At 47.2% G+C, this 23,868-nt stretch overlaps 1 protein-coding gene and 1 long non-coding RNA gene across 2 annotated transcripts in view; one reads left to right on the top strand and one right to left on the bottom strand.

Moving 5' to 3' along the window:
- The window catches only part of BMERB1 (bMERB domain containing 1), a 105,900-nt gene that overhangs the window by 46,533 nt on the left and 35,499 nt on the right, over positions 1-23,868 (top strand). The window contains exon 2 of the mRNA XM_059154586.1: positions 19,445-19,568. Coding sequence (XP_059010569.1) covers positions 19,445-19,568 — 124 coding nt within the window. The remainder of the gene's footprint in view (positions 1-19,444; positions 19,569-23,868) is intronic.
- LOC131819464 (uncharacterized) lies at positions 15,847-22,325 on the bottom strand. The gene is made up of 3 exons (XR_009349197.1): positions 22,174-22,325; positions 17,087-17,215; positions 15,847-15,958 (listed from the first exon to the last, which is right to left on the bottom strand). It is a non-coding gene; the product is annotated as an uncharacterized LOC131819464 (long non-coding RNA).

The following is a 23,868-nucleotide window of genomic DNA, read 5'->3' as shown; positions in this document are numbered from 1 at the left end:
TGAGGATATTTTTCAATAAATGCAGTACAGTCCTACAAATGTATTTTCTCTTCCTTATGATTTTCTTAATACTATTTTCTTTCTAGCCTACTTTATGGTATATGATACATATAATGTATGTTATTGTTTATGTTACTGGTCAAGTTTCTGGTCAACAGTAGCTTATTCCTAGTTAACTTTTGGGGGAGTTGAAAGGTATACATGCATTGGACTATGTAGGGAGAGGGGTGTCATTGGCCCCTGTGTTGTTTGAGGGTCAACTGTGTGGTGTGCCTAAGTAAATTCCCAATGACAGTGAGATCTTGTTACAGTCACCTCTTTTAGATAAAGCTGAGATGGTCTACCCCATAGCACAGCACAGGTTAGGGGGCCAGAGTCCTGGGGTTTGAATACTGGATCCAATATTCAATGACTATGTGAACTTCTTAGGCAAATTAACCTGCCTCCATGTCTTAGCTTTCTCATTTACCAAATAGGTATGATAATAGTACCTACCTGATACATGGGTTGAGACCATTAAGTGTGTTAATATAAGCAAAATGTTCAGAATTCTGCCTGGGAAATAGTAAAGACAATAAATAATAACTATTATCTTTACAGTAAAGTTTATTTCAATCATGGCTTGGATTATTTATCAGATTATATGAAAAAAATAGAAAGTGCTAGAAAGAGAAGTTTTGTGAGTATGGAAAAATAGGGCTAAGTAACCATTACTAAGATTGAATATATCATTGCTGTTGCCTTTGAGATTATTGCTTGAATTCTAGATCGAAATTCATTTTACAACTTTAAAACCTTAAATAGGAGTTTCTTCTAAACAAACTTGTGGAAATAATTAGCTATTCTGCTCATGTTACCTGGCAAGGAAGACCAATTGTTTTTGGTTTTGTTTTTGTTTTACCAAGTTTATCAGCATAAGAAGTTTGGAACTTAAAACCTTTGACATCCTCGTTTTTTGTTTTTAAGATTTTATTTATTTACTTGACAGAGATCACAAGTAGGCAGAGAGAGAGAGGAAGAGAAGCAGGCTTCCCACTGAGAGGAGAGCCCAATGCGGGGCTCGATCCCAGAACCCTGGGATCATGACCTGAGCTATAGGCAGAGGCTTTAACCCACTGAGCCACCCAGGCGCCCCGACATCCTCGTTTATAAAAGACAAGTCACAGAGTCACTTTTCCTAAATGTCTAAAGTACCCCCTTTGGAGAAGGGTTTGCAAACCTTTTCTTAAAGGGCTAATAGTAAATATTTGTGTCTTTGAAGCCATATGGTGTCTATCCCAACCATCCAACTCCGTGTGAAAGCAGCCATAGACGACACATAAACAAATGGGCACATGGCTATGTTCCAATAAAGCTTTATTTATGGACACTGAAATTTGAATTTTGTATAATTTCCACATGTCATGATCCAGTCCTTTCCTTTCGATTTTTTTCCCCCAACAATTTAAAAATGTATCAAAACCAGTTTTAGCTCCCAGGCTGCACAAAACCCGAAGGGTCTAGATCTGGCCCTCAGGCTGCAGTTTGCAGACCCTGCCTTAGGAGCCGGGTGTGCAGGCTTTCTGGAGGAAGGCGGGTGGGAAATACTAGGACCGCCCTTTGCTCCATAGCTGGGTTACTCTAGTGGCATTTTTCAGCCCCCGCTGCTCAGCCTCACACGTTTTTGGATGTTGAGTGGGATGCCTGGGTGGCTCAGTCATTAAGCATCTGCTTTCAGCTCAGGTCATGATCCCAGGGTCCTGGGATCAAGTCCCTCATCGGGCTTGCTCCACAGGAAGCCTGCTTCTCCCTCTTCCACTCCCCCTTCTTCTGTTCCCTCTTTCTCTGTGTCTCTGTCAAATAAATAAAATCTTCAAACAAAAACCAAAAAAAAAAAAAGCCCTCTAAGCACAATTAAAAAAAAAAAAAAAAAAAAGATGCCAGGTGTTAGTGTGACTCTCTACAGGAGACTCCCAAAATGTTTAAGCAAAAACAGGACACAATAGGTTCTATTTATCCAGGAATGGTTGATTCAGGGTTTCAAAATACCTCATTTGTTGCTGCCCATCTCTTGGTTCTTTTTTTTTTTTAAAGATTATATTTATTTATTTGACAGAGAGAGAGAGATCACAAGTAGGCAGAGGCAGGCAGAGGTGGGGGGGAAGCAGGCTCCCCGCTGAGCAGAGAGCCCGATGTGGGGCTCGATCCCAGGACCCTGAGATCATGACCTGAGCCGAAGGCAGCGAGCGGCTTAACCCACTGAGCCACCCAGGCGCCCCCATCTCTTGGTTCTTGACCTCCTTCCATGAAGGCTTTGCTCTCAGGATCCATGTGACAGCAGGTTCATGTCCAGCAGGAAACTGGACAGAGTTTCTCTTCCTGCAAGAGTTCACATAAGAGTTCTGGACCGGATTCCTTGTGTTTTGTCATGGGGCCCCTTGCCCATCAGAATCAGCCCCGGTGGCTAGGGACACATAATGCTATGCCACTCCACAATCCCCAAGACTGGGGGCCGGTGGCCTCATTGGTTCCCCAATGGATGTCGGGGTCTTATTACCAAAGAAAGGCGAAGCATGCAGGGAGGCAGAATCAACAGATGGCCACTGCATGTCAGAGACAGCACACGATGACATTTAGAGCTGAAATGCCCTGATCAAAATGAGCCTGCAGCAGGAACTTGCCCTTTAAACTCCCTTGTCTCAACGAATTGCTGGTCTCCCCTTAGGCAAAATGTTTTTTGCGGGTTCCAGCTTCCCTCGGAGCAGACCCTCTGGGCTTGGCACAGCTGGAACCATGAAAAGTTTTATTTTTCATTTTCCATGCATTCAGGTGGCCTAGACTCCTAGTACTCTGTTGATTGAAATTCTGTTTGGGGGAAGCAGTAACTTGAATAGCTAACAGGCTGGCTCAGCCCCTCGTCCCTCTCAGGCAAGGCAGACCCAGTCCAACTCTAGCTGTGCTCCAAATAGCCCCTTCCTGACGTGGGCGCTGCATGATTCATACTGGAGTTTTCCAGGCTCACGGGTGTTGTTGACAGTTTCTCCTGCTCTTCTCTACCCCATGGCATTGAGCTTTTCCTACCTTTTCCCAAATACCTTTCACTACTTCACATTCACAGTGGGGTACTCTTCATTCCCAGGCTGTTTTTCTCCCCCAACTTATGCGAGAACCAGACTTCAGCCCTCAGTTCCTGGCACCCACTTTAAGAGATGCCAAGCAGTGGGGAGGTGCCTAGGTGGCTCAGTCAGTTTAGTGTCTGCCTTCAGCTCAGGTCATGAACTCGGGGTTCTGGGACCGAGCCCTGCATTGGTCTCCTTGCTCAGTGGGGAACCTGCTTCTTCCTCTCCTTCTGGAGCTCCACCCTGCTTGTGCTCTCTCTCTCTCTCTTTTTCTCAAATGAATAAGATCTTAAAAAAAAAAAAAAAAAAAAGGCACCAAGCAGGTGTAGGGGAAGAAAAAAAAATCTTTTTCTTCTATGCACATTAGGGTCCTGGGCTGGGGGTCTGTAAATTAAACTGACAAAAGATGGATTTACAAGAGAGGAATGAACAGAAGTTTGTGACCATGTGCATCGCACATACACACGGCCTCCATGGTGAGCAGCTCATGGGAGTGGTTAGAATTGGGACAAAAGAACAATAAATTTTTAGAGAAGTGACAAGTCACTTGACTTGGAGCTGCCAGGCAGTACATCGTGGGGAGGTAAATGAACGTGGGAAATTCATGTCAGGGAAGGGCTAATTTTCAGCAGAGTTTGTTTTATAGATTTGTCTGGTAATGATAATGGTCTAGAGTTCTCTCTGGTGATTAACCTCTGCCCTTCCTGATAGTGAGGGGAAGGATACACCTCTGCAGACTGACGTCCTACTTTCAGGCAAATCAGGGAAGGGCAGAGAGCTTTCTTTGTTTCTCATTCGTTTGCTTTTTTTCTTGAATGCCTTTAGCTCAAAACAATTCTTAGGCCAAGGGCGCAAATTTGGGGATGCCACATTCTGCTGGCCTTCACAAGGAACCTTCTGGATGCCCTCCAGGGCTAACTGAGGACTGGGCTGGTGTTTCGGACTCCACTGGGTGCGCTTGGGTGTACGCCCCAAAACACTCTGCCTCCTCATGATTTGAATGCCACACCCCAGGCCGGTCGACCCGGGTCTGTGGGAAGAAGATGGGACGCCAGCGGGCTGTGGGCTGTCCCACTCTCAGAAAGATCCACAGGACCAATTGCTGCTGAGTGGGGAAAAGCAGCAGGCATGTGCCTAATTGCATTTGAAATGATTGCCTTGGTTTTATTTTATTTTATTGCATTTACTGATTGCTCGCAATGACCAGGCCCTGGGCTAAGCACTTTGCACGGGTTGTGATGCATTTAATCTGAGGCAATGGCAGGAGGCTGGGCTGGCTTCCCCTGGGCTGTTCCCTCCGCTGTGTGCTCTCTTCCAGGAGAGAGCAACTGTGGAAACCACCACCAGATCTCCTCACTGCCCCCGTGAAACGGCCTTCTGTAGGTCAACCGCCAGGAATCCAGCCCTGGCCCTTTCCCATCACCTCCTCTGGCCTTTTCCCATAGCTGCCTCCCACAGCGCTGCTCCCCTTTCTCATTTTGCTCCAGCAACATGGACCTTCTCTCTGTTCTTGAATATGAAGCCTGTAGCCATTGAGGGCTTCGGCACCCACAGCTTTGTCTGCAGTAGCGGTCCTTCCTCCCATCTTCTCAAACCTGCTCCTCTTGGCCATTCGATGGCAGCCCAGATGTCATTTTCTCAGAGCAGCCTTCCCAGACCCCAGTGTCAGAAGGGGTCCCCCATCCATCGCTTGGTAGCTCATAAGCACATATTTCTCGCTATGTAATCCAGCCAACTTAAAGGATCCTATCTATCTCCCTTGCTTGTTGCCCATCTTCCCCCAGTAGGAAGGAGGTTTCATTTCCATAGGCCAGCTTCTGGAACATTGGCTCGTGTATGGTAGTTATGTTGAACAAACAGAGAGTCACCCAATTACATGGGAAGCCATGTCATTTGTCCAAAACTCCACAGAGGAAGGGCCACTCGAGGGGACAGAGCGCTGAGTGTTCAAAAAGGATGAATGAACTGAATGAAAAAAATCAGAACCTATGAAAAGAATACGATCTGGTTGAACCTCTGCCTTGCTTTGGTGTCCAGTTTTGTTTTGTTGGCGTCTTCAGTTTTTCTGAAGTCAAGTTGACCCTTGGACGTAATTTTTGCATCTCTTGAAGCATTGCTGGGAGGAGCTGGCTCGATGCCACCCCTCCAGTTCAAGCGGAGACACACAAGAAATTCTGGGCTTTTGCTCCATTTGCATGTGATCCTCTTCATCTTTTACCGTGGGAATATTTTTCTTCCGATTTTGAAAATAACACCGGAGTCTACCCGCAGGGAGGTGTACGTAACTTCCCACCCTGTAAATGTGGGCTGTGCTTGGTGACTTGCTTCCAAATAGGACAGTATGGGAGGTAGTGGGGCGGAGGGCAAGAACAGCCTTCCAGTGGAGGGATCTGACAAATACTACTTGGCCAGGTGGTCAAGGTCCGTATCAGCATGGATAAGTCATCTTGAGAACATGTGCCCTTGATAGAAGGTGATGAGAATGGCTGATCCCCTCTGTGGTCTTCCTCTTTCGAACCCATTGCCTCAGTATAAATATCAGAGAAATAATCAGACAAATCTCAATTGAAGGACATTCTCTAAAACAGCTGGTGAGTACCCCTCCAAACTGTCAAGGTCATCATCCAAAACAAGGAATACTGTCACAGCCAAGAGGACCCTAAATGTCATGGTAACCTGAATGGAATCGGGAATAGAAAAAGGACATTAGGTAAAAACTAAGGGACTCCGAACAAAGTCTGGATTTCAGTTAATTAAAAAAAATTTTTTTTTAATTAAAAAAAAAAGTCCTAAACTCTTGTCTCTGTGATTGATCTCCATGGTGGGGCCATGGCATACTTCTCATGCTGGACTTCCCATCCAGAATCTCCATCTCCACTTTGGCTTCTCTTTCCTTCCTCTCCCATGATCCAGCTCTGCCCCTGGCATCCCAGCGTGCCTTCTGTGTTGGTGAATGTTGACCTTGGCCTACCCATGCTCGCATGCAGTCCTTGCACTGGCTTCCTTGACTGAGGCTCTCTGACCCTAAGACACCTTGAATCACACCCAAATCACCCCTATTCATACATGGTTTATCCCATGTGATTCCCCTCTCTGGCATTCTCTGAATGAAAATAATATTCTCCAAGCAGTTTATCCCTAAGTTTCCAGCCAGTGAAGGATGAAATGAGCCACATGATTTCCAGGCTAGGCAATTTTTAAAAACTGAAATATTACTTTAGACAGTTGCAATTAATTTTCCTCTAGATCCCAATAATTTTAGCCCCACCAAGCATGGTTTTAAGCAGCACCATCTGGTTCTCTAGCCATCCTTGCGTGACCTTCACCCTTCACCTACTTCTGAATTGGTTTGTAAATTGCAAGTGTTAGGGAGTCTTAGTAGAGATGCATGAATCACAGCTCAGGATAGATTCATAATCGTCTATATTCGTGAAATTGTTCTGAGATTGCTGGGCTGGAGGATTTTTTTTTTAATGGGCTTTGAATAATAGAATGAACCTGGAAAAGTACTACAGAAAATATTAGTTGCCTGTGCAATTTTATTTTTTATTTTCTAAAGATTTGTTTATTTGAGAGAGAGAGAGAGCATGAGTGGGAGGGGCAGAGGGAGAGGGGAAGAGAGAATCCTGAGGCAGACTCTGTGCTGAGCATGGAGTCCGACACAGGGCTTGATCTCAGAACCCTGAGATCACAGCTGGAGCTGAAACCAAGAGTCAGATGCTTAACCAGCTGTGCCATCCAGGCACCCCATGTTTATGAAATTTTAATTAGATAATCATATTATTATTATTACAAGGTTATCAATTTCCACAGTTTAAATTTGACATCTCTACCAACTCCCGCTGAATTAGTAAGAATATCTGATTCTCTTACATGGTCTCAAAGGACTTTTGAAACCAACCCAAGCCCTTCCACTCGGGGCTGGGAGAAATATGACAGAGCTGTTTGGTGACTCATTGAAGGTCACTTAGAAGTGTTGGAGGGAGGATGCCAAGTAATGAAAAATGACATTACACATTGTCAAATAATCTGCCAGAACTCATGTGTCATCTCCTTCAAAGTCCCACCTTGATGGTAACACACACATTATTCAGATGAAAACCTTTCTAGAAATCCTCCTTTGGATCTGTAGTCCCAGTCTGTGTTGAGATCTTGTCAACAGCCCAGTAATGATAAAGCTTTGCCTTGGAGAAGAAGTTTGATTTTTTGGAACTACCCAAAGTCGTTCCAAGCCAGCTTGTGCAAATAAAGTGGGTAATCAGATCATGCGAATATAAAAACATGAATTTAAATGCGCTAAACTGCTTTTCTTCAGTGGCTCATAAGCTGATTTGAAAGTAATTATCAAAGAGTTTGTTTATTAATATCTCTCAATATTCCAGAAAGGATTTAATAGTCATGTAAGAGTCTAAGAAGTTTTAAAAGGCTCGAGGAATGTTGGTATTATTAGAAACATAAAGCATTCCAAGATGATTCTTTGAAGGATGATATTCTAGAATTTTTTTTTTTTTAAAAGAATTTATTTCCATTACCTTAGTATCACTCCTCCACCCCAGGCTTAATGTTGGTTTTGTGGATGATGTAGGTGGGGCACAAGATTTTTGGTGCTTCTCATCCTTCCTAAGAAGGCATGAGATGGGATGGTGTATGAGTGGGGTATTCCCAATGAACAGAGTTCTGGGACAGAAGGTAAAAGGGAGAGGGGCTCCCAAAGGACTGATCTCCTCTGTGCTTTGCCACCCATAGCTCCAGCTGTGATGGTGTCTGTGGTGGGGTGCTGTCTCTTTTGATGATGATGGTGATGGTGGTGGGGATGGTGTGGTTGTGGTGATGGCAATGATGGTGGGGATGGTGACGATGATGGTGACAGTGATGATGCAGGTAGTGATTGTGATGATGGTGATGGTTATGGTGGTGATGATGGTGGTAATGGTGATGATGGAGATAGTGATTGTGATGATGGTGGTCACGGTGATGGTCATGATGATAATGATGGTCATGATGATAATGATGGTCATGGTGGTGATGGTGGTGGTGGTGGTGATGGTGATGATGGAGGTAGTGACTGTGATGATGGTGGTCATGGTGATGATGACGGTGATGATGATGGTGATGATGATGGTGACGGTGAATGATAATTGACACTCATCAAGATCTAACTTGGTCTTTTTGATGTACTAGCCTTAAAATCTCTGACTCAGCCCTCACTATGACCATTGTGTAGTTTCTATTATTGTCCTCACTTACAAGTGATGGATAGCTTGCATAATCCCTGCACCAACTGTGCAAATAGTATGGAATGAACTAATATTGTAAGCAAGTATTGTTAGACCCACTTTAGTGAGAAAGAGGAAACTCAAAAGAATTTAAATTACTTGTCCAGGGGCACTAGCCAATAAAGGACAGAGCCAACATTCTGAGTTGATTCATGTCATCAGCTAAACAATACTGTGCCATGGCTGCTGGAACTGAGCTGGGTGACATGGACAATGGCCAGTGAGCTAGAAAACAGTCTCTCTGCTTCATTGTCCCACATCCCTCACTGAGGTCCCCACCCTACAGACCATAGTTTCTTCCCTCAAAGATGATAATGACCCGGTACTAGGACCCTCCATGTAGGTTTCTTCGGCCTTCTCTATTACATAGACTGTGGTAGGCTCAATAATGGCACCTCCAAGATGCCCACAGCCTAATCTATGAAACCTGTGCATATTACCTTGTATAGCAAACAGGAAGTAAGGTGTTCCTAGGAGCTCTCCTGAAAAAGTGGATCTAAACCAGTGATTCTCAGCCAGGGACACTTTTGTCCCCCAGGGGTTATTTGCAAATGTTTGAAGACATTTGGGGTTGGTGGGAGGATGCTCCTGGCGTCTAGTGGGTGGAGGCCAGGGACACTGCCAACATCCTACTGCCCCTACATGCCCCCTGCTAAGGGGGCATAGGACAGCCCCCTTAGCAAAGAATGATCTGGCCCTAAATGTCAGTAGTGGTGAGGATGAGAGACTCGGGTCTAAACAAAATGCTTGGAGGCTGCTGAGCAGGGCTGAGATTAAACCCTTGCCATAGCTTCAGTCTCTGACTTTTCAGAGCAAGCCTTCGATGTTCTCGTGCTCTACTTCCTTATCCGCATTTTACAGATAAGGACACTGAGGCTTAAAGAGGTTAAATCATTTGCCCAAGGTTGGCAGTTAGAAAGGGACAGAGCCAGAGCTTAAACCCAAGTCGGCTTGGCTGTGGCTTGTGTTTTTTAACCCCAGGGCTGGGCGCGCATTCTCCCAATAACTTTTGCCATTTGGACAAGTTAGATGTGGCTGAGAAAACAGAAACTCAGGGAAGCTAAACAATTAGCCCAAGGTCACAACAGAGACTAAGAACCATAAGGTGCAGAACTTGTCTCCAGAACAAGGTCTGGAGACAAGTCAGCTTCCTCAGCTGCAAAACCTTCCTTGCAGGGTGATTGTGAGTATAGAGTACATTCAGGAAGGCCTGGTGCAGCGGGAGGGGCATGCAGGACCCAGCGGCATCCTCCTTCAAGAGGCAGGCTGCGGTGGGGGGCGGGGAGGAATGGAGCAGCCGGGAGTGCTGGAATTAAAAGCAGTTACTGCATCTTCTTGGGAAATGATGACTCATTAAAAGCAACCGCCTGTTTCCTATAATATTCCCGTTATAGCGAGAAGGCGAGATGCTTGGTGCATCCCTTAAGGCAGTGTTTGGGGGTTGAGATGAGCTTCTTTCCTCCATGAATGATTGATGACAATAAAAGGCAGGGGTGTCACCAGGAGCCTTAGAAGTGCATCAGGATATAGTAATGGGGCTTAGATATATTTCCCTGGGATTTAAGACTAATGGGTCAGAAGACATGCATGGGTACGCTCAGTGGTGAGCCAAGAATGGCTCTCAACAGAGGGTTGCTAGGAACCCTCTGGACCCTACTTCCAGGGCAGGTGGAGTTGGAGGATTGAAGTCTTACCTAGAGGGACAGAGGAATGGCCCAGATGCAACCTGTTGATCTCCAGATCTGAGGATCCTCACCCTGTCTTCTTCCCCGTGTCAGTCTGGCTTCTTCCAGGGCAAGGACATGTGAGGGTAGTCAGAATGATACCGAGCACCCTTTATCATGCCAGGCATAGCATCAAGCACTTCACATCTTATGTCCCCTCCTGAGCAGCAGCTCTGTGAGATGGGAGACCTATTTTACCCAAGAGGAAACTGAAATTAGGAGGATTAAGTGGTGAGTCTGGATCACACACTCGGCGATAGAAGCAAAACTTGAACTAGAATCTGTCTAGATCTACTACCATCGGGGATTGGGTGATGGTATACTAATGACCTTCCTCCCTATATGTAAGGTCCTTCCTAGAAGGTCAGCTCAATGAGGGCAAGGATCTTGTCTGTTTTGTTCCATCCCCGTTGCTTAGAGAAGTAGCTGGCACAAAGTGGGTTTCCAATGCATACTTATTAAAGGAATAACAAGGGCAAATATCACAGAGGGAGTTAGAGAGAGAACTTGTTATGTGCCTGGCACTTTGGCAAATTACCTACGAAATGGGTGTGACTGTTCCTGCATTGCAGATGAAGAAACTGAGGCCCAGAGTCATCAGTGGATGAGACCAAGGTCAGCATAGGAGCCAACCCTGAGACCCCAAAGCCCATGCCCATAACGATCCCCTTTGCTTGCCCCCTTCAAAGGCTGTCCTGGCTCCCACAGTGCCTGTATCCACCAACTCTTTTCCTTTGCTTGCTCTTTCTTTCTTTCTTTTTTTTAATCTACCTTGACTTATACCTGCTTATGCTAAAATTCAAATAGAGCCAAAAGCAATGCAACAACATCAGTGTCTTGGTGATGCTGGCAATGGCGGGAGAACTAGGCGAAGGGTATATGGGAAGTCTCTGTGATATCTTTGCAACTTCTCTAGAAACTTAAAATTATTCCAAAATGGGAAGTTTATTTAAAAATTCAAACAATGGAGGGGCACCTGGGTGGCTCAGTGGGTTGAGCTTCTGCCTTCGGCTCAGGTCGTGATCTCAGGGTTCTGGGATCGAGCCCCACATCAGGCTCTCTGCTCAGCAGGGAGCCTTCTTCCTCCTCTCTCTCTCTCTCTGCCTGCCTGTCTGCCTGCTTGTAATCTCTGTCTGTCAAATAAATAAATAAAATCTTTAAAAAAAATTCAACCAATGGAAAAGGTTGTATTAGGTGGGAGGGGCTCCTCGTAACACTGAACCCCCAACCCCACAGCCAATCCCCAAGGCCCTTCTCTCAGGTGTCCTTCTGAGGGCATTCTAAGGATGCTAGATACTTCATAAATGCTTGTTGGGGCTGAGATTAGTATGTCCACTCACGTAATTGCTTCCATGATATGAGCTGGGTTGGAATAATGACTCAGTTGACTGATGCATCTTTGGATGAGAAAGTTGACGCATGGTTGTGACTTACTGTGTTCTCATTCCATTGTCCAGAGACAACTCTGGAGTGTAGGCCTCCTGCTGTTTGTCAAGGGACTCTCAGAACCCAATCTTGATGTGTCCGGTCACACCCTGTTGGACAGGGCTATGAGACTGACTGAATGACCTCTAATACCCTTGCAACCCACAGGGCTAGAATCCCAGTGTATGATTGCTTTTCTAGGGTGGGTGACCGGGGTACCCCCAGTGGTACTCAGATGCTTCTAGCATCAAACAACATCAAATTACATGGTTGCAAAATCATTTTTTTTCCTCCCCTAATTATCAACATTTATGATTACCAGAGAAAGCTTTGCCTTTAATACCTCCTGGGTACTTACTCACTTTCTAGGACTTGCTAATCCACCTAGCTGAGAAGGAAGAATTTGGCTTCAATCTGAGCTTTTAGCCGGAATTTAACAACATTGGTTTGTTTCCACTGGAATTATTTTTATGGCTACTTCCCAATTATGCTAAGTAATAGTGACTTATTCTTCACGGATACAATACGAATTTCCTTTAAGGAGCTTATTTGAGTGGAAAAAAAAAGCCAATCTAAAGAAATATTGAGTAAATGATAATATTGTGTCTCTGCTTGGGCAGCTTTAGCAAAATTCCATAAACTGTAGGGCTTAAGCCATGAATACTGACTTCTCCTGGTTCTGGAGGCTTGGAAGTCCAAGATCAAGGCACCCACAGATGTGGTGCTTGGTGAAAGCTCCTCCCTGGCTTGTTGAGAGCAGTCTTCTCGCTGTGTCCTTGCATGGGGGAAAGCCGAAAGAGAGAAAGTCAGCTCCGTAGTCTTGTCTGATAAGGACGCTAATACCATCATGGGGCCCCACCCACATGACCTCTCTAACGCTGATTACCTACCAAAGAGCCCAACTCTTAATACCATCACACTGGGGTTTAGGATTTCAACCTATGAAATGAGTCAGGGGAGGGTTGGGGTGAGAACAGCCATTCAGCCCATTGCAAATCCACGCAGTGATGGACAGTTTGGAAAAGCTTATCTGTAGCCCTTCGATCTGCAACGTGGGTTTTGAACTCAGACACAGGTCGGAGTTCCAGCTCCGGCACTCACTGGTTCAGTGATTTTTTAGCCCATGATTTACGATCTCTCTGAGCCACATCTTAGCAGTCTGTAAAGCAAGGGTAATAGTGCTAGCATATGGTACCAGGTGCATGAAAGTTACAAAGCAGAAAGAAGTAGGGGATGGTCTGGGGGATGCTGAGTTTAAAGTCCTGTTTGGACCCATGGTTGGAAAAGAGACTATAGGGAAGGCTTCTCTGTTCCCTGGCATGGCTTTACCCTTCCTTGCCCACATTTAAATCTCAAGCTTCTAGGAGATGGCCCGCTTTCATCTACGACCACCACCACTGCTCCCACCCCATCCCTGGACTGCTTTCAATTTTCGAGGTATATGGTGAGACATGCAGGTGCATCTCAGTCATGCCCAGTGCTCAGCTCTTATTAGCTGGCGCTGCAGGGCTTGTGAGCCATGCGTTTCCCTGATGTGGCATTTGGGGATAAAAAGATGGATTTAGCTGCCTCATCCCCCAGAAGTGACTCAGCTCCCGGGAGCTCAGTGACGGCAGTCCCAGTTGGAGCCCTGGGGACCTCCTTGGTTTAGTGCTTGGCGCTCTCTCTATACAGCAGTCCTGGAGACTCATGGGCACGTCTTCTCTAGCGTCTCTGTCATTTTTTTTCCTTTAAGATTTTATTTATCTGTCTGAGAGAGAGAGACAGAGATGAGAGCATGAGTTGGGGGGTGGGTGGTGGATAGGCAGAGGGAGAAGCAGACTTCCTGCTGAGCAGGGAGTGGGACTCAATGCAGGACTCGATCCCAGGACCCTGGGCTCATGACCTGAGCTGAAGCCAGATGCCTAACCCACTGAGCCACCCAGGCGCCCTGCTTGTCCATCTTCTTCCAGGATTTGTCCTCCTGGACACGCTCATCGGCAGCTGTTGGATGCCTGCCCTCTAGCTGGGAAATGTTGCCGGGAAGGTTCCCATCACGCCAGCTCTGTTTGCAAGTTCAGACTGAAAAGCAACCGACTGTGTGTGACGCTCATTTATTTAAAACCTATACCAGCGTTTCTCAGGGTCTGGCCTGGAGGCTTTCTACGGAAGTTCCCTGGACATGACTCCCCAGCCCTGTTTTAGCCTAATCCCTGGGGGGAACCTCTCGGGGTAGAAGCAGAGAATCCGCCTTTTTAACAAGCTACTCAGATAATCACCACGCCTGCTAACACTTGAGAACAGCGACTCCCCATATGCTCAATTTTCTCTCTTGTCAAGATGATGATGATAGTTCTTAAGTGGGGAGGTAGTTCTTAAATGAATGTGATTATTACGACAAGGGCTCTGGAGTAGGACACATCTGACTGGAAATTTCAGCTCTTCTTATTCCTTTTCTTTTTTTTTTTCTAAAATATTTTATTTATTTATTTGACAGAAAGAGAGATCACAAGTAGGCAGAGAAGCATCAGAGAGAAGCAGGCTCCCTGCTGAGCAGAGAACCCGATGTGGGGCTTGATCCTAGGACCATGAGATCATGACCTGAGCCGAAGGCAGAGGCTTAACCCACTGAGCCACCCAGGCACCCTTTATTCCTTTTCTTGAGCTTCAGCTTGCTTGTCTGTGAAATGGGGGTGCTATTAAGTAGGGCTATTTTGAGAATCAAATAAGGTGATTTGATCCTAAAATCCAATAAATATTCAATCAATGTTAGCTCTTTTTGTTACTGGGTAAATCTTTTTTTTTTTTTAATCTTTAAGCAGGAAATTATAGTATCTACCCTCTAGGGCAGGTGTTTTTCTATAAAGGGCCAGACAGCAAATATTTGAGGTTTTATGGACCATGTGGCCTCTGTCGCTGTTAAAACTCTAGCATTCTGTACTTGTAAAGTGGAAGTGGCCATAAATAATATGTAAATGAATGAGCATGGCCAATGCTTCAATAAAACTTTATTTGCAATATCAGGGAGGGGGCCAGTTTTGGCCCATGACCATAGTTACTAATCCCTCACCCAGGATGCTGTGAAGATTAACTGACATGAGGCTTATTGTGAGCCCAGCACAGTGCCTGCTCCTTTCTCCAGGAGAAGGAAAGCACTCAGGAGTGAGACTTTTCAACAGAGGTATCAGCCCTATTCTCGGCCCCAGGTCAAGGCTGAATGTTCCTCTCAGCACCTGGAGACTGGCTGAGCCATTTCCTCCATCCTCCCTCGAGGAGGGAGGTAAAATGCCAATCCATGGGGTGTGAGTAAGTCTTTGTCCCACATTTTGCCCCGGGGTACGTGGCCATTTTCAACCTCTGTCCATGGAAATCAGACTGCGCATCTGAACCACAAGTGAGAAATGAGGATACTTATCTCTGCAGGGTGGTTAATGACACACTTTCCCAACCACAAATGTCTTTAGCCCTGGCCCAGAGGCTATATGATGTGCTTGAGACAGAGAGAGAGATTGAGCCCTGGGTTTGCATTCTGTCTCTGCAATGTTCTGATTGTGTGATGTTGGCCAAGTCCCTTCCTTCTCGAAGCCTCTGATTCATCAGGTATAAAATAGGGATGGAGTGAGATCATATAAAGCCTCAGCACAGCATAGAACATGGTAGCTACTGGAAAAGGCAGGAAGAGATGCTAAGAGGTAAAGAACTCATTCAAGGTCACGCAGCTATCACTGGCCTCAGACCACGGATCTCTACCTCTGCCCCTCCTCCTGGCTGCTTCCTGGCACCCCGGCTGCTTCCAGCGAGGGCTGGCTCCAGGAGCAGTGATCAAGGCTCCCCAAGAGGGGACGTGGCCTTCAGGGAACTTGCAAGCCCATGGCCGTTCATCCCTGTGCTGGGTTAAATAGTGCCCTCCCCCAATTCACATCCGCCCAGAACCTCAGAATGTGACCTTATTTGAAAATAGGGTCTTTACAGAAAAAGACCCAGAAGGGACATGCAGAGCCACAGGGAAGATGGCCCGTGAACATGGAGGGCAGAGGTTACAGCAATCCTGCCACAGGCCACGGATGGCCAGGAGCTACCAGGGTCTGGAAGCGGCAGGGAGGGACCCTCGGCAGAGCCTTTGGAGAGAACACAGCCCTGCTGACACCTTGATTTGGGACTACTGGCCTCCAGGACTCAGAAAAAATAAATTCCCGTTGCTTTGAGCCAACCAAATTTTGTTGATCTGTTCCAGCAGCCCTGGGAAACTAAGACACTGACCTTGACTCTAAGATGAGGATGGACAGCAGGAGGTGGTCTTAAAACATCTGCTTGCACAAAGGGCAGCGGTGATGGGGTGAAGTACCTGCGTTTGGAGGTAGTTGAGGGCTCAGCTCCTTCCCTTGCCACCTCTGAGCCTCTGTTTCCCTCTTTGTTCCACAGAGAACATCTTGATCCTGCTGGTGTATGGTGAGGACTAAAAGAGAGAGCAGGGCAGAGCGGGCTGGTGGTGATGGCCAAGGGCATGGTAACCACACATGGAGGCTGACCGGCCTCCGTTAATTTCATCCTCGCAACTGCCCTCTGGTGTCCTCACATGACTCAGGGGGAAACTGAGTCACGAGATGTCAACTAACTCTCTAGGGCCACACAGGGAGTGAGGGGCAGAGCTGGGACTCAAAACCGAGCCACCTGAATGCACCCCCCACCCCACCCCTGGTCCTTACAACCCTCTATTGCCCTGTGCCCAGAGTCCATGCTCCTTCAACATGGCCCTCCAGCCTGACTGGAGCTGGGCACACAGTAATGCTCAATAAACCTTACTGCTTTTATCCTGTGTCTTCCCTCTTCCCTCTTTCCTCAGGTCGGCCCTCAGTGCCCCAGCCCCGGAAGCCATCCGGTCTCAGGGAGGGGTGGCCACAATAAGTCCCCAGATCTGATTCCGGGAGCCTTGAGGTCCTGACTCAGCATGTCACATGGACAACTCCTAAAATTCCTCCTTGGACATCTGAGACAGCTCTGATCCCCTTCCTTCTCCCTCTTCTTTCTGACTCTTACCCCTTTCCTTCTCCCTGTCTCCACTTCCACCCCCGTTTCCACCCCCAGCCCAGCCTGACCGCAGGCTCGTCTTCAGGACATGCCATGCTTGGAGGGCTGTGGGAAGGGTCTAGAGAATAACCCCGATTTCGCATGTCCTCCATCTGCCCACCTCCCCACCACCCATCTAGACACTCGGCCCTCCTCCCGGCTCAACACCGCGCCTTGTCCATGCTGGAAAACCCGGGAGTTCTCAGAAAGTATAAAGAGAAGCAGATGTTCCTCTGAGGGGCCGAGCCGAGTGGAGACAGGATCTCCAGCGGGCCCAGGGTGGCCATACCACAGTTTCTTTGCCCTGACTCATTTCTTGGTCTTGCCCCTTGGTTTCTCTCTTACAAATTACAAAATACCTCCGAGAGCATTGGCGAGGTCATTCGTTTCAAGGTCAGAATCACTGGTAGGTCATGGCCTTCCTCCTGCTTCCTCAGCAAGACGGAGAGTTCTGAGGGGTGGAGGGGAGGCTTATGGAACAGACGTGTTAGGGGGCACATGAGGGAAGGCAATTTACCCCAAACCTGGTATCCAGTGGAGAACCGAGGGTCAGGAGTTTCCCACAGATGAGAAAGCAGCCGTGTGGGCTTCTGGCAGCGGGCAACGGTTCGAGATGCAAGCCGGAAATACTCAACTTAAGGGAAATCTGCAAATCACAAATCCCCAGGCCCTAGGTCAGGGGTCCAGATCAGGGGTCAGGGCTTCAGGTCGTAGGAGGGAGACAGGTAGAGAGAGGGCAGCTTTCCAAACCTTCGACTTGGAGGTAAGGAAAAAGACAGACGGCAGGCAGCAGAAGGTGCTGGGCATAGAAGGAGAGAGAAAGATGTGGGTCGTGTGCAGTCGGCCTCCGTTAGAGCAATGTTATGTCCCCCTCTCTATCTGTTTTTCTCTGTGAAAGATCTTGGGATACTGCAGCCTTTAAAACCAGCCATTCACACCGGCAACGTGGCCTAAAGTCACCCCTGAGATGCACGCAAGGACTGAGCGTTGAGGATGCTCGTCACAGGGCTGATTATGGTGGGGGAAATGGAAAACAACCTAAACGTCCGGGGGCTGGTGGAGTGATTCACGATACAGCCACAAATAGAAGACCACGCCACCTTTCCCACTGCTGTGGGGGGCGGGGGGGGACCATCCAAGGATGTGGGGAAATGCTCCCGATAGGTTATGTGAAAAGAACAGGTAATAAAGTGTGAGCCCCTAGCTTTCTATGGAACTGGACATGGGTAATGGTGGAAATACAGATATACAAGGGTGTGGGTGTCTGTGGACATTTTTAACTACTCTAACATTGTAGCATACATTTTTCCAGTTTTCTTTTTTTTTTTTTAAGTTATGGCTGTTGGGGCATCTGGGTGGCTCAGTCGGTTGAGCGTCTGCCTTCAGCTCAGGCCAGGATCCCAGGGTCCTGGGATCGAGCTCCGCATCAGGCTCCCTGCTCAGCGGGAAGGGAGACCATGAGATCATGACCTCAACTGCTTCTCTCCCGCTCCTCTCCACTCATGCTCTCTCATAACACTATCTCTGTCTCTCTCTCAAATAAAAAAAATAAAATCTTTTAAAAAAAGGATGTGTATTTACTCCGTATTGCAAGTTTGTACCCTTAAGAAATCTTAAACTACATCAATTGTATCCGCCCTCCCATCCCCTGGTAACCACCGTGGTACTGTTTTCTACAAGTCTGACTTTTTAGCTTCCACAGGGAAGCAGAGCCGTACAGTATTTGTCTTTGTCTCCCTTTCCTCACTTAGCATAAGGTGTTCAAGATCCATCCATGTTGTCCCAAAGGATATCCTCCTTCCTCGTGGCTGAGTACTATTCCATTTGGAAGCTTCATTTGTAATGAAATGCAAAATTCATTTGCAATGAAATTCCGTTCTGTCCCACAGGAAAGCGTGTAAAAAACCCAGATGTATTACCCTAAATATGCATACCGCATATATAATATAAAATCATCTAGTTATTCTAATCATATAAATTATCATATATAGTTATATGATATATAGTTATTCTAATATACAGTTATTCTAATTATATAAATTATCATATATACGGGCGCCTGGGTGGCTCAGTGGGTTAAAGCCTCTGCCTTCGGCTCAGGTCATGATCTCAGGATCCTGGGATCGAGCCCTGCATCGGGCTCTCTGCTCAGCGGAGAGCCTGCTTCCCCCACCCCCTGTCTGTCTCTCTGCCTACTTGTGATCTCTGTCTGTCAAATAAGTAAAATCTTCTTAAAAATAAAATAAATGATCATATATATATGTACATATATATATGGGAAGAATGTACATCAAATAAATATGAGGCAGGAAGAATTTCCATCAACATGTAGATTGTGATTCTCTCTGGGGTTCTCTTAGTGGGGGTATGGATGACTTTTTCCTTCATTCCTTTATTTTGCCTAACTGTATGACCTGAATTTTCTACAACAAACTCGTATTCTTCCTATTACTATTCCTTACCTTACTTAGTATTCCTGTAAGATACTAGTATTGCTGTAAAAGAATGATAATAAAATGATTTTCTGCCTGAAGTTGCCCTTGGCCTTGAAGCTGGGACAAGGGACAAAGAGAGGCTCAGGAGCTGGGACCAGTCAGGGACCGTAAAGCCACACAGATACCCGCGAGCAGGTTTGGTGAGCCCATCTGAGCCTCCCCGTGCCATCCTAACAGGATTCCCATGGAAAGCGTGTTTTCTGGTTTCCAAAGGTTTGACTCCTAAATGCACAGGTGTGGCTCAGAGGGCCATCTGGATGCCCTCGGGGTGCGCCCAGGGAGCTGGGGCTAGGCTGCTCCCTGGACCGAGGACAAGGATGGTCCTCAGAAACCGGGTGGCCTTGGGTTCTTGACACCCACGTTTCGTGTCTCCTGCGCAGATCAGCTGGACATCATCTCCATGGCAGAGACAACCATGATGCCCGAGGAGATAGAGCTGGAGATGGCGAAAATTCAGCGCCTCCGGGAAGTCTTGGTCCGCCGGGAGTCTGAGCTCAGGTTTATGTGAGTGCCTCGGGTTGGTGGCCGAGAAAAGGAAGTGGCGGGGAGGGGAGGACCCCCAGAGAAGCTACCGGGGCCAGGCGCTGGGATAAAGGCTTTATGTATATATAACTGCCTAGAGGAATGGGTATCAGAGTCTTCCATTTTATGACTGATTGATTGATGATTTACTTGGGGGGGGGGTGTTGAACATGAGCGGGGAGGGGCAGAGGGAGAAAGAGGGAGAGTCTTAAGCAGTCTTGGTGCTGAGCGCAAAGCCCAGTGCAGGGCTCCATCTCACAACCCCAAGATCATGAGCTGAGCTGAAACCAAGAGCTGGAGGCTCAACTGACCAGACCCACCCACGTGCCCCAAAGAGCCTTCATTTTTAAACAAGACCTTGAAGTTGGGATTGAATTCAAGCCGGTCTGACTCAAAGACTCCAAGAGCCCAAGCTGCTTCTATGTTTGTTTCTGAGAAGAGAAAAGGGAAGAGAGATAGGCAGACACGGGGACCCAGTGGTGGTACGTGTGTCAGTGTCGTTAAGAGCACAGCCTCTGGGTTCAGAGAGTTAAGAGATCCAAGAAAGTTGGGAGAGTTGGGGGCAGGTTCTCTCTGAGCTTCATTTCCCTGACTTGTGAAATGGGGGAAAATGATAATACCTCTCCTGGGGTCACCGGCACTGGAAAAAGCAGCAGCATCACACCTTCTGGGTGGGCGCTGGAAGGTACATATTCCATTCTTTCTTTCACTGATTTCACTGAGGCCCGTTATGCAATAAAAATACGAATAAAAAACACCTTCCCTTTGATCTGGGGATAAGCGAAACTAATACATACATGAATGTGGAGAAACAATCCCTTCCTCCTCGTGAGTTTTCTGTTTTTTGGTTTTTGGGGGTTTTCGGGTTTTCGTTTTTCAAAAGAACTTGAGGAAGGATTGGTTGTGTGGGAGAAGCATTGACTAAGACCAGGTGTTTGACTAAGTCAGTGATTCCAACCCCCAAGATAGCCAGGACCGAGCAGGAGTTTCAGGTGCCTGTGGATCACCCAAGTACAGAGGAGTGGCGGAAAGTTCTGGGTCTTTGCGCGGGACACCACAGAACTAGACACAGATTCTCGGGGACAGCCCTCAGAGAGGCTAGTAATGGGTCGAGTCACCCCATGGAAACGAGTAGAGAGAAACAGCCAGGATCCACGCATAGGATGGGGCAATGCTGACATCTCCGTGCAGACCCTCCTTCTGGATGGACCCCGGGCAAAGGGAAAACCCAAGAAGTATGGAATGGTTGATAGTTCAGTGGCAGCAAGAGAGTTGGGGATAATCACAGTCTCTAAATAATACAGGTGTGCCTTAGAGGTATTGTGGGTTCGGTTCCGGGTCCCTGCAGTCAAGCAGAACTCGCTATAAAGTGAGTCAGGTGAGTTTTTTGGCAGACAGTGAAGTCTGCTGCATGGATGGATTCTTCTTTTCAAGAACAATTTCTCTGCTGCCTGTGATGCTCCTTGAGGACTGGAGTCAGTCCTGATCCCGTCTTTGCTCGTCCGCGAGAAGCAGCTCCTTATCTGTTGAAAGTTTTATCAAGACATGGTAGCAGTTCAGTCCTGTCTTACGGCTCCACTTCTCATTCCAGTTTTCTTGCTAGTACAGCCACATCTGCACCGACTTCTTCCACCGAAGCCCGGAACCTTCCATTTTTAAAAAATGCGGGATCTCGAGGTGTGCCGGTACATGCAAATTAAGTCTGTCTTCCTCCTTTCTACCTTTAATCCCCATTCATAAAAATGACCTATGCTAATAGTAATGGTCTTTATTAATTTTGACAGATAGTTTTATGACTGTTCTTCTATTACTTAACATATAACCTTTAATTGGGGCACCTGGGTGGCCCAGTCAGTTAAGCATCCACCTTTGGCTCAGGTCATAACCTCAGAGTCCTGGAATTGAGCTCAATATTGGCTGCCCTGCTCAGCGGGGAGTGTGATTTTGCCCCCCCCACCTCAAATAAATAAAATCTTTAAAAAAAAAAAAAAAGATTCTGTCTCTCCCTCTACCAATTTCTGCTCTCAGGTGAGCTCTCTGTCTTAAAAAAAGAAAAGAAAAGACGGAGAACCTCTGAGTTCCCTTCAGGCCCCCAGGTGCTCAAGAGGGAGCAAAGGTTGCTCTTGGGACTGCAGGAATAATGGCCGTCACTTTGCATTTACTGACCTTTGCATCCCGTGTGATTGTGCGCATGCTCACTATCCCCAGCATCTGGCCCAAGCCTGGCACATGAGCACGCAATGACAAGAACGACTAGCGTGTAGGGTCCAGCTCTGGGCCAAGCATGGCCTGACATTCTTGACTCACTGAATTTCCCCATCGTGCCCACCTAGGATAAATTGAAAGCAGCTAGGCTCACCACTGTACCACCCATGCCTCAGTAGATACTGGAATAAACCAAGTTATTCAAAGGATACAGAAGGATGTCAGTGTAGTCAGGACCTAAGAGGGGGCTCAGTGCCATTCTCCAGGGGAGGGACCCGCTCCCGGGCCCCCAGGGAATGGGGAGACTTGTTAGGAGCCTGTAGACAATAGTGGGATCTACTGAACAGCTCCCCCACCAGGCCCAGCCTGGAAGTGTACCCACCTTATCAATCTCCGAGGTGTGCGATGGACCCAGGGACCACAGGATGGAGATCACTGCCCACGCAGACCTGAACAGGGCTAGCAGGCCAGGTGGGGGCCATTCTTGAATTCAGTTTCCTGTCTCTTTCTCGGAGCCAGGCCTTCACACAGCTATAGGGCTCCTATTCTCTCGTCCCTATTAGAAAAGAGAAAATCGGAGGTTAAAAAATTTGCCCACGGTTGCATTAGCTAATCAGAAGCTGAGCTAGGAGTCAGTGATCCCAGAGTATCGATTCAGTGAGTGAATGAGATAAGGGAGGAACGGGGGTGGGGAGGAAGGATGGAAATCCTTTACGGAGTATACACCACAAGGGTAGGAACCTTTTCATCTTCCTCACTGTTCCATCTTCTCAGCCTCTTGAATAGGGCTTAGCATTTATTAGGGCAATTAATATTTGCAGAATATGCACATTCCATCCTTTCCCAACAACTTCCCTACACACACACACACACACACACACACACACACACACACACACACACGAGGGCCCCTGGCACAGTGTAAGAGGGAAACAGAATTTCAGACCATACTAAGCATTTTCAGGCTCAGGCGGGGAAGCTCTGAGTGACAGGAAGGTGACAGCCGTTGACTGAAACTGTCCCAAGGATTGTAGCTGTAATAACCAGGATGAGATTGGTTTTGTCACACCTGCTCCAAAGTAATCAAGTTAATACCCATCGGCTCCTATGGAGACCATGGGAGTCAGACCACATTTCACGGTTGCCAGTGTCTTCTCACTTTTACTGTCTCCCGCTGTATTGATTGTTTTATGAATGGGCCCAATGGCTGCTGCCCCAACACCCCCAATGTTTAACATTTTTCTTTCATGGACTTCCATGTTCTTGTCTTGCTGGTTCAACCTCTCTTCTCGCCAGGATGGTGAGGAAGTAGAAGAGTGAGATTCACCTAATCCTCGGGGAACTAGCATGGATTCAGGAGAAGTAGAGTCAGGGGTTGTCCTGGCTCTCCTGTGTCCTCAGTGGATGACCTTGGGCACATGACAGAGCATAGAAGAGCTGCTGTTTACTCTTTATTCCCTCTCTTCTTTGCCCAGCACTTCTAGAATGTGAGGACAAACTCCTCGTTGGATGCCCACAATCCCACAATTGTGCAATCCCACGTTGGGTTTTGTCTTGTTCCGCCATCTTGAATTAAGTGTGGTGGAAATGGAAAGGATTTTACTGAGGGAGGCTCAGTGAACCAGACTCCATCAGAACTTTTCCACACTCTTTCTCTGGAGAGAAGCAATTTATTTGGAACCCAAAATGATGAGCTCTAACTTAGATAGATGGCCAGGTTTGCAAGTCAACCTCCCAGGAATTCTTGGCAGTGCTCTACAAGGTTCTCAGGGGGCACAGCAGTCAACATTCAGTGAGCCCTTCCAGCGGGCCAGCCCTGAGCACACGTGATCACACCATCTATGAAAAGTACCTACTAATGAAAGGACGAATCAGGGCAACCCCCTATTTTTTTTTTAAAGATTTAATTTATTTTATTTATTTGTCAGAAAGAGAGAGCGTGAGCACACAAGCAGGTAGAGAGGCAGGCAGAGGCGGAGAGAGAAGCAGGCTCCCTGCCCAGCAAGGAGCCCGATGCAGGACTTGATCCCAGGATGCTGGGATCATGACCTGAGCCGAAGGCAGCAGCTTAACCCAC

The sequence above is a fragment of the Mustela lutreola genome, chromosome 17 (assembly GCF_030435805.1).
Source record: "Mustela lutreola isolate mMusLut2 chromosome 17, mMusLut2.pri, whole genome shotgun sequence".
Taxonomy (NCBI): Eukaryota; Metazoa; Chordata; class Mammalia; order Carnivora; family Mustelidae; genus Mustela; species Mustela lutreola.
This window is presented reverse-complemented; position numbering and strand designations above follow the sequence as displayed.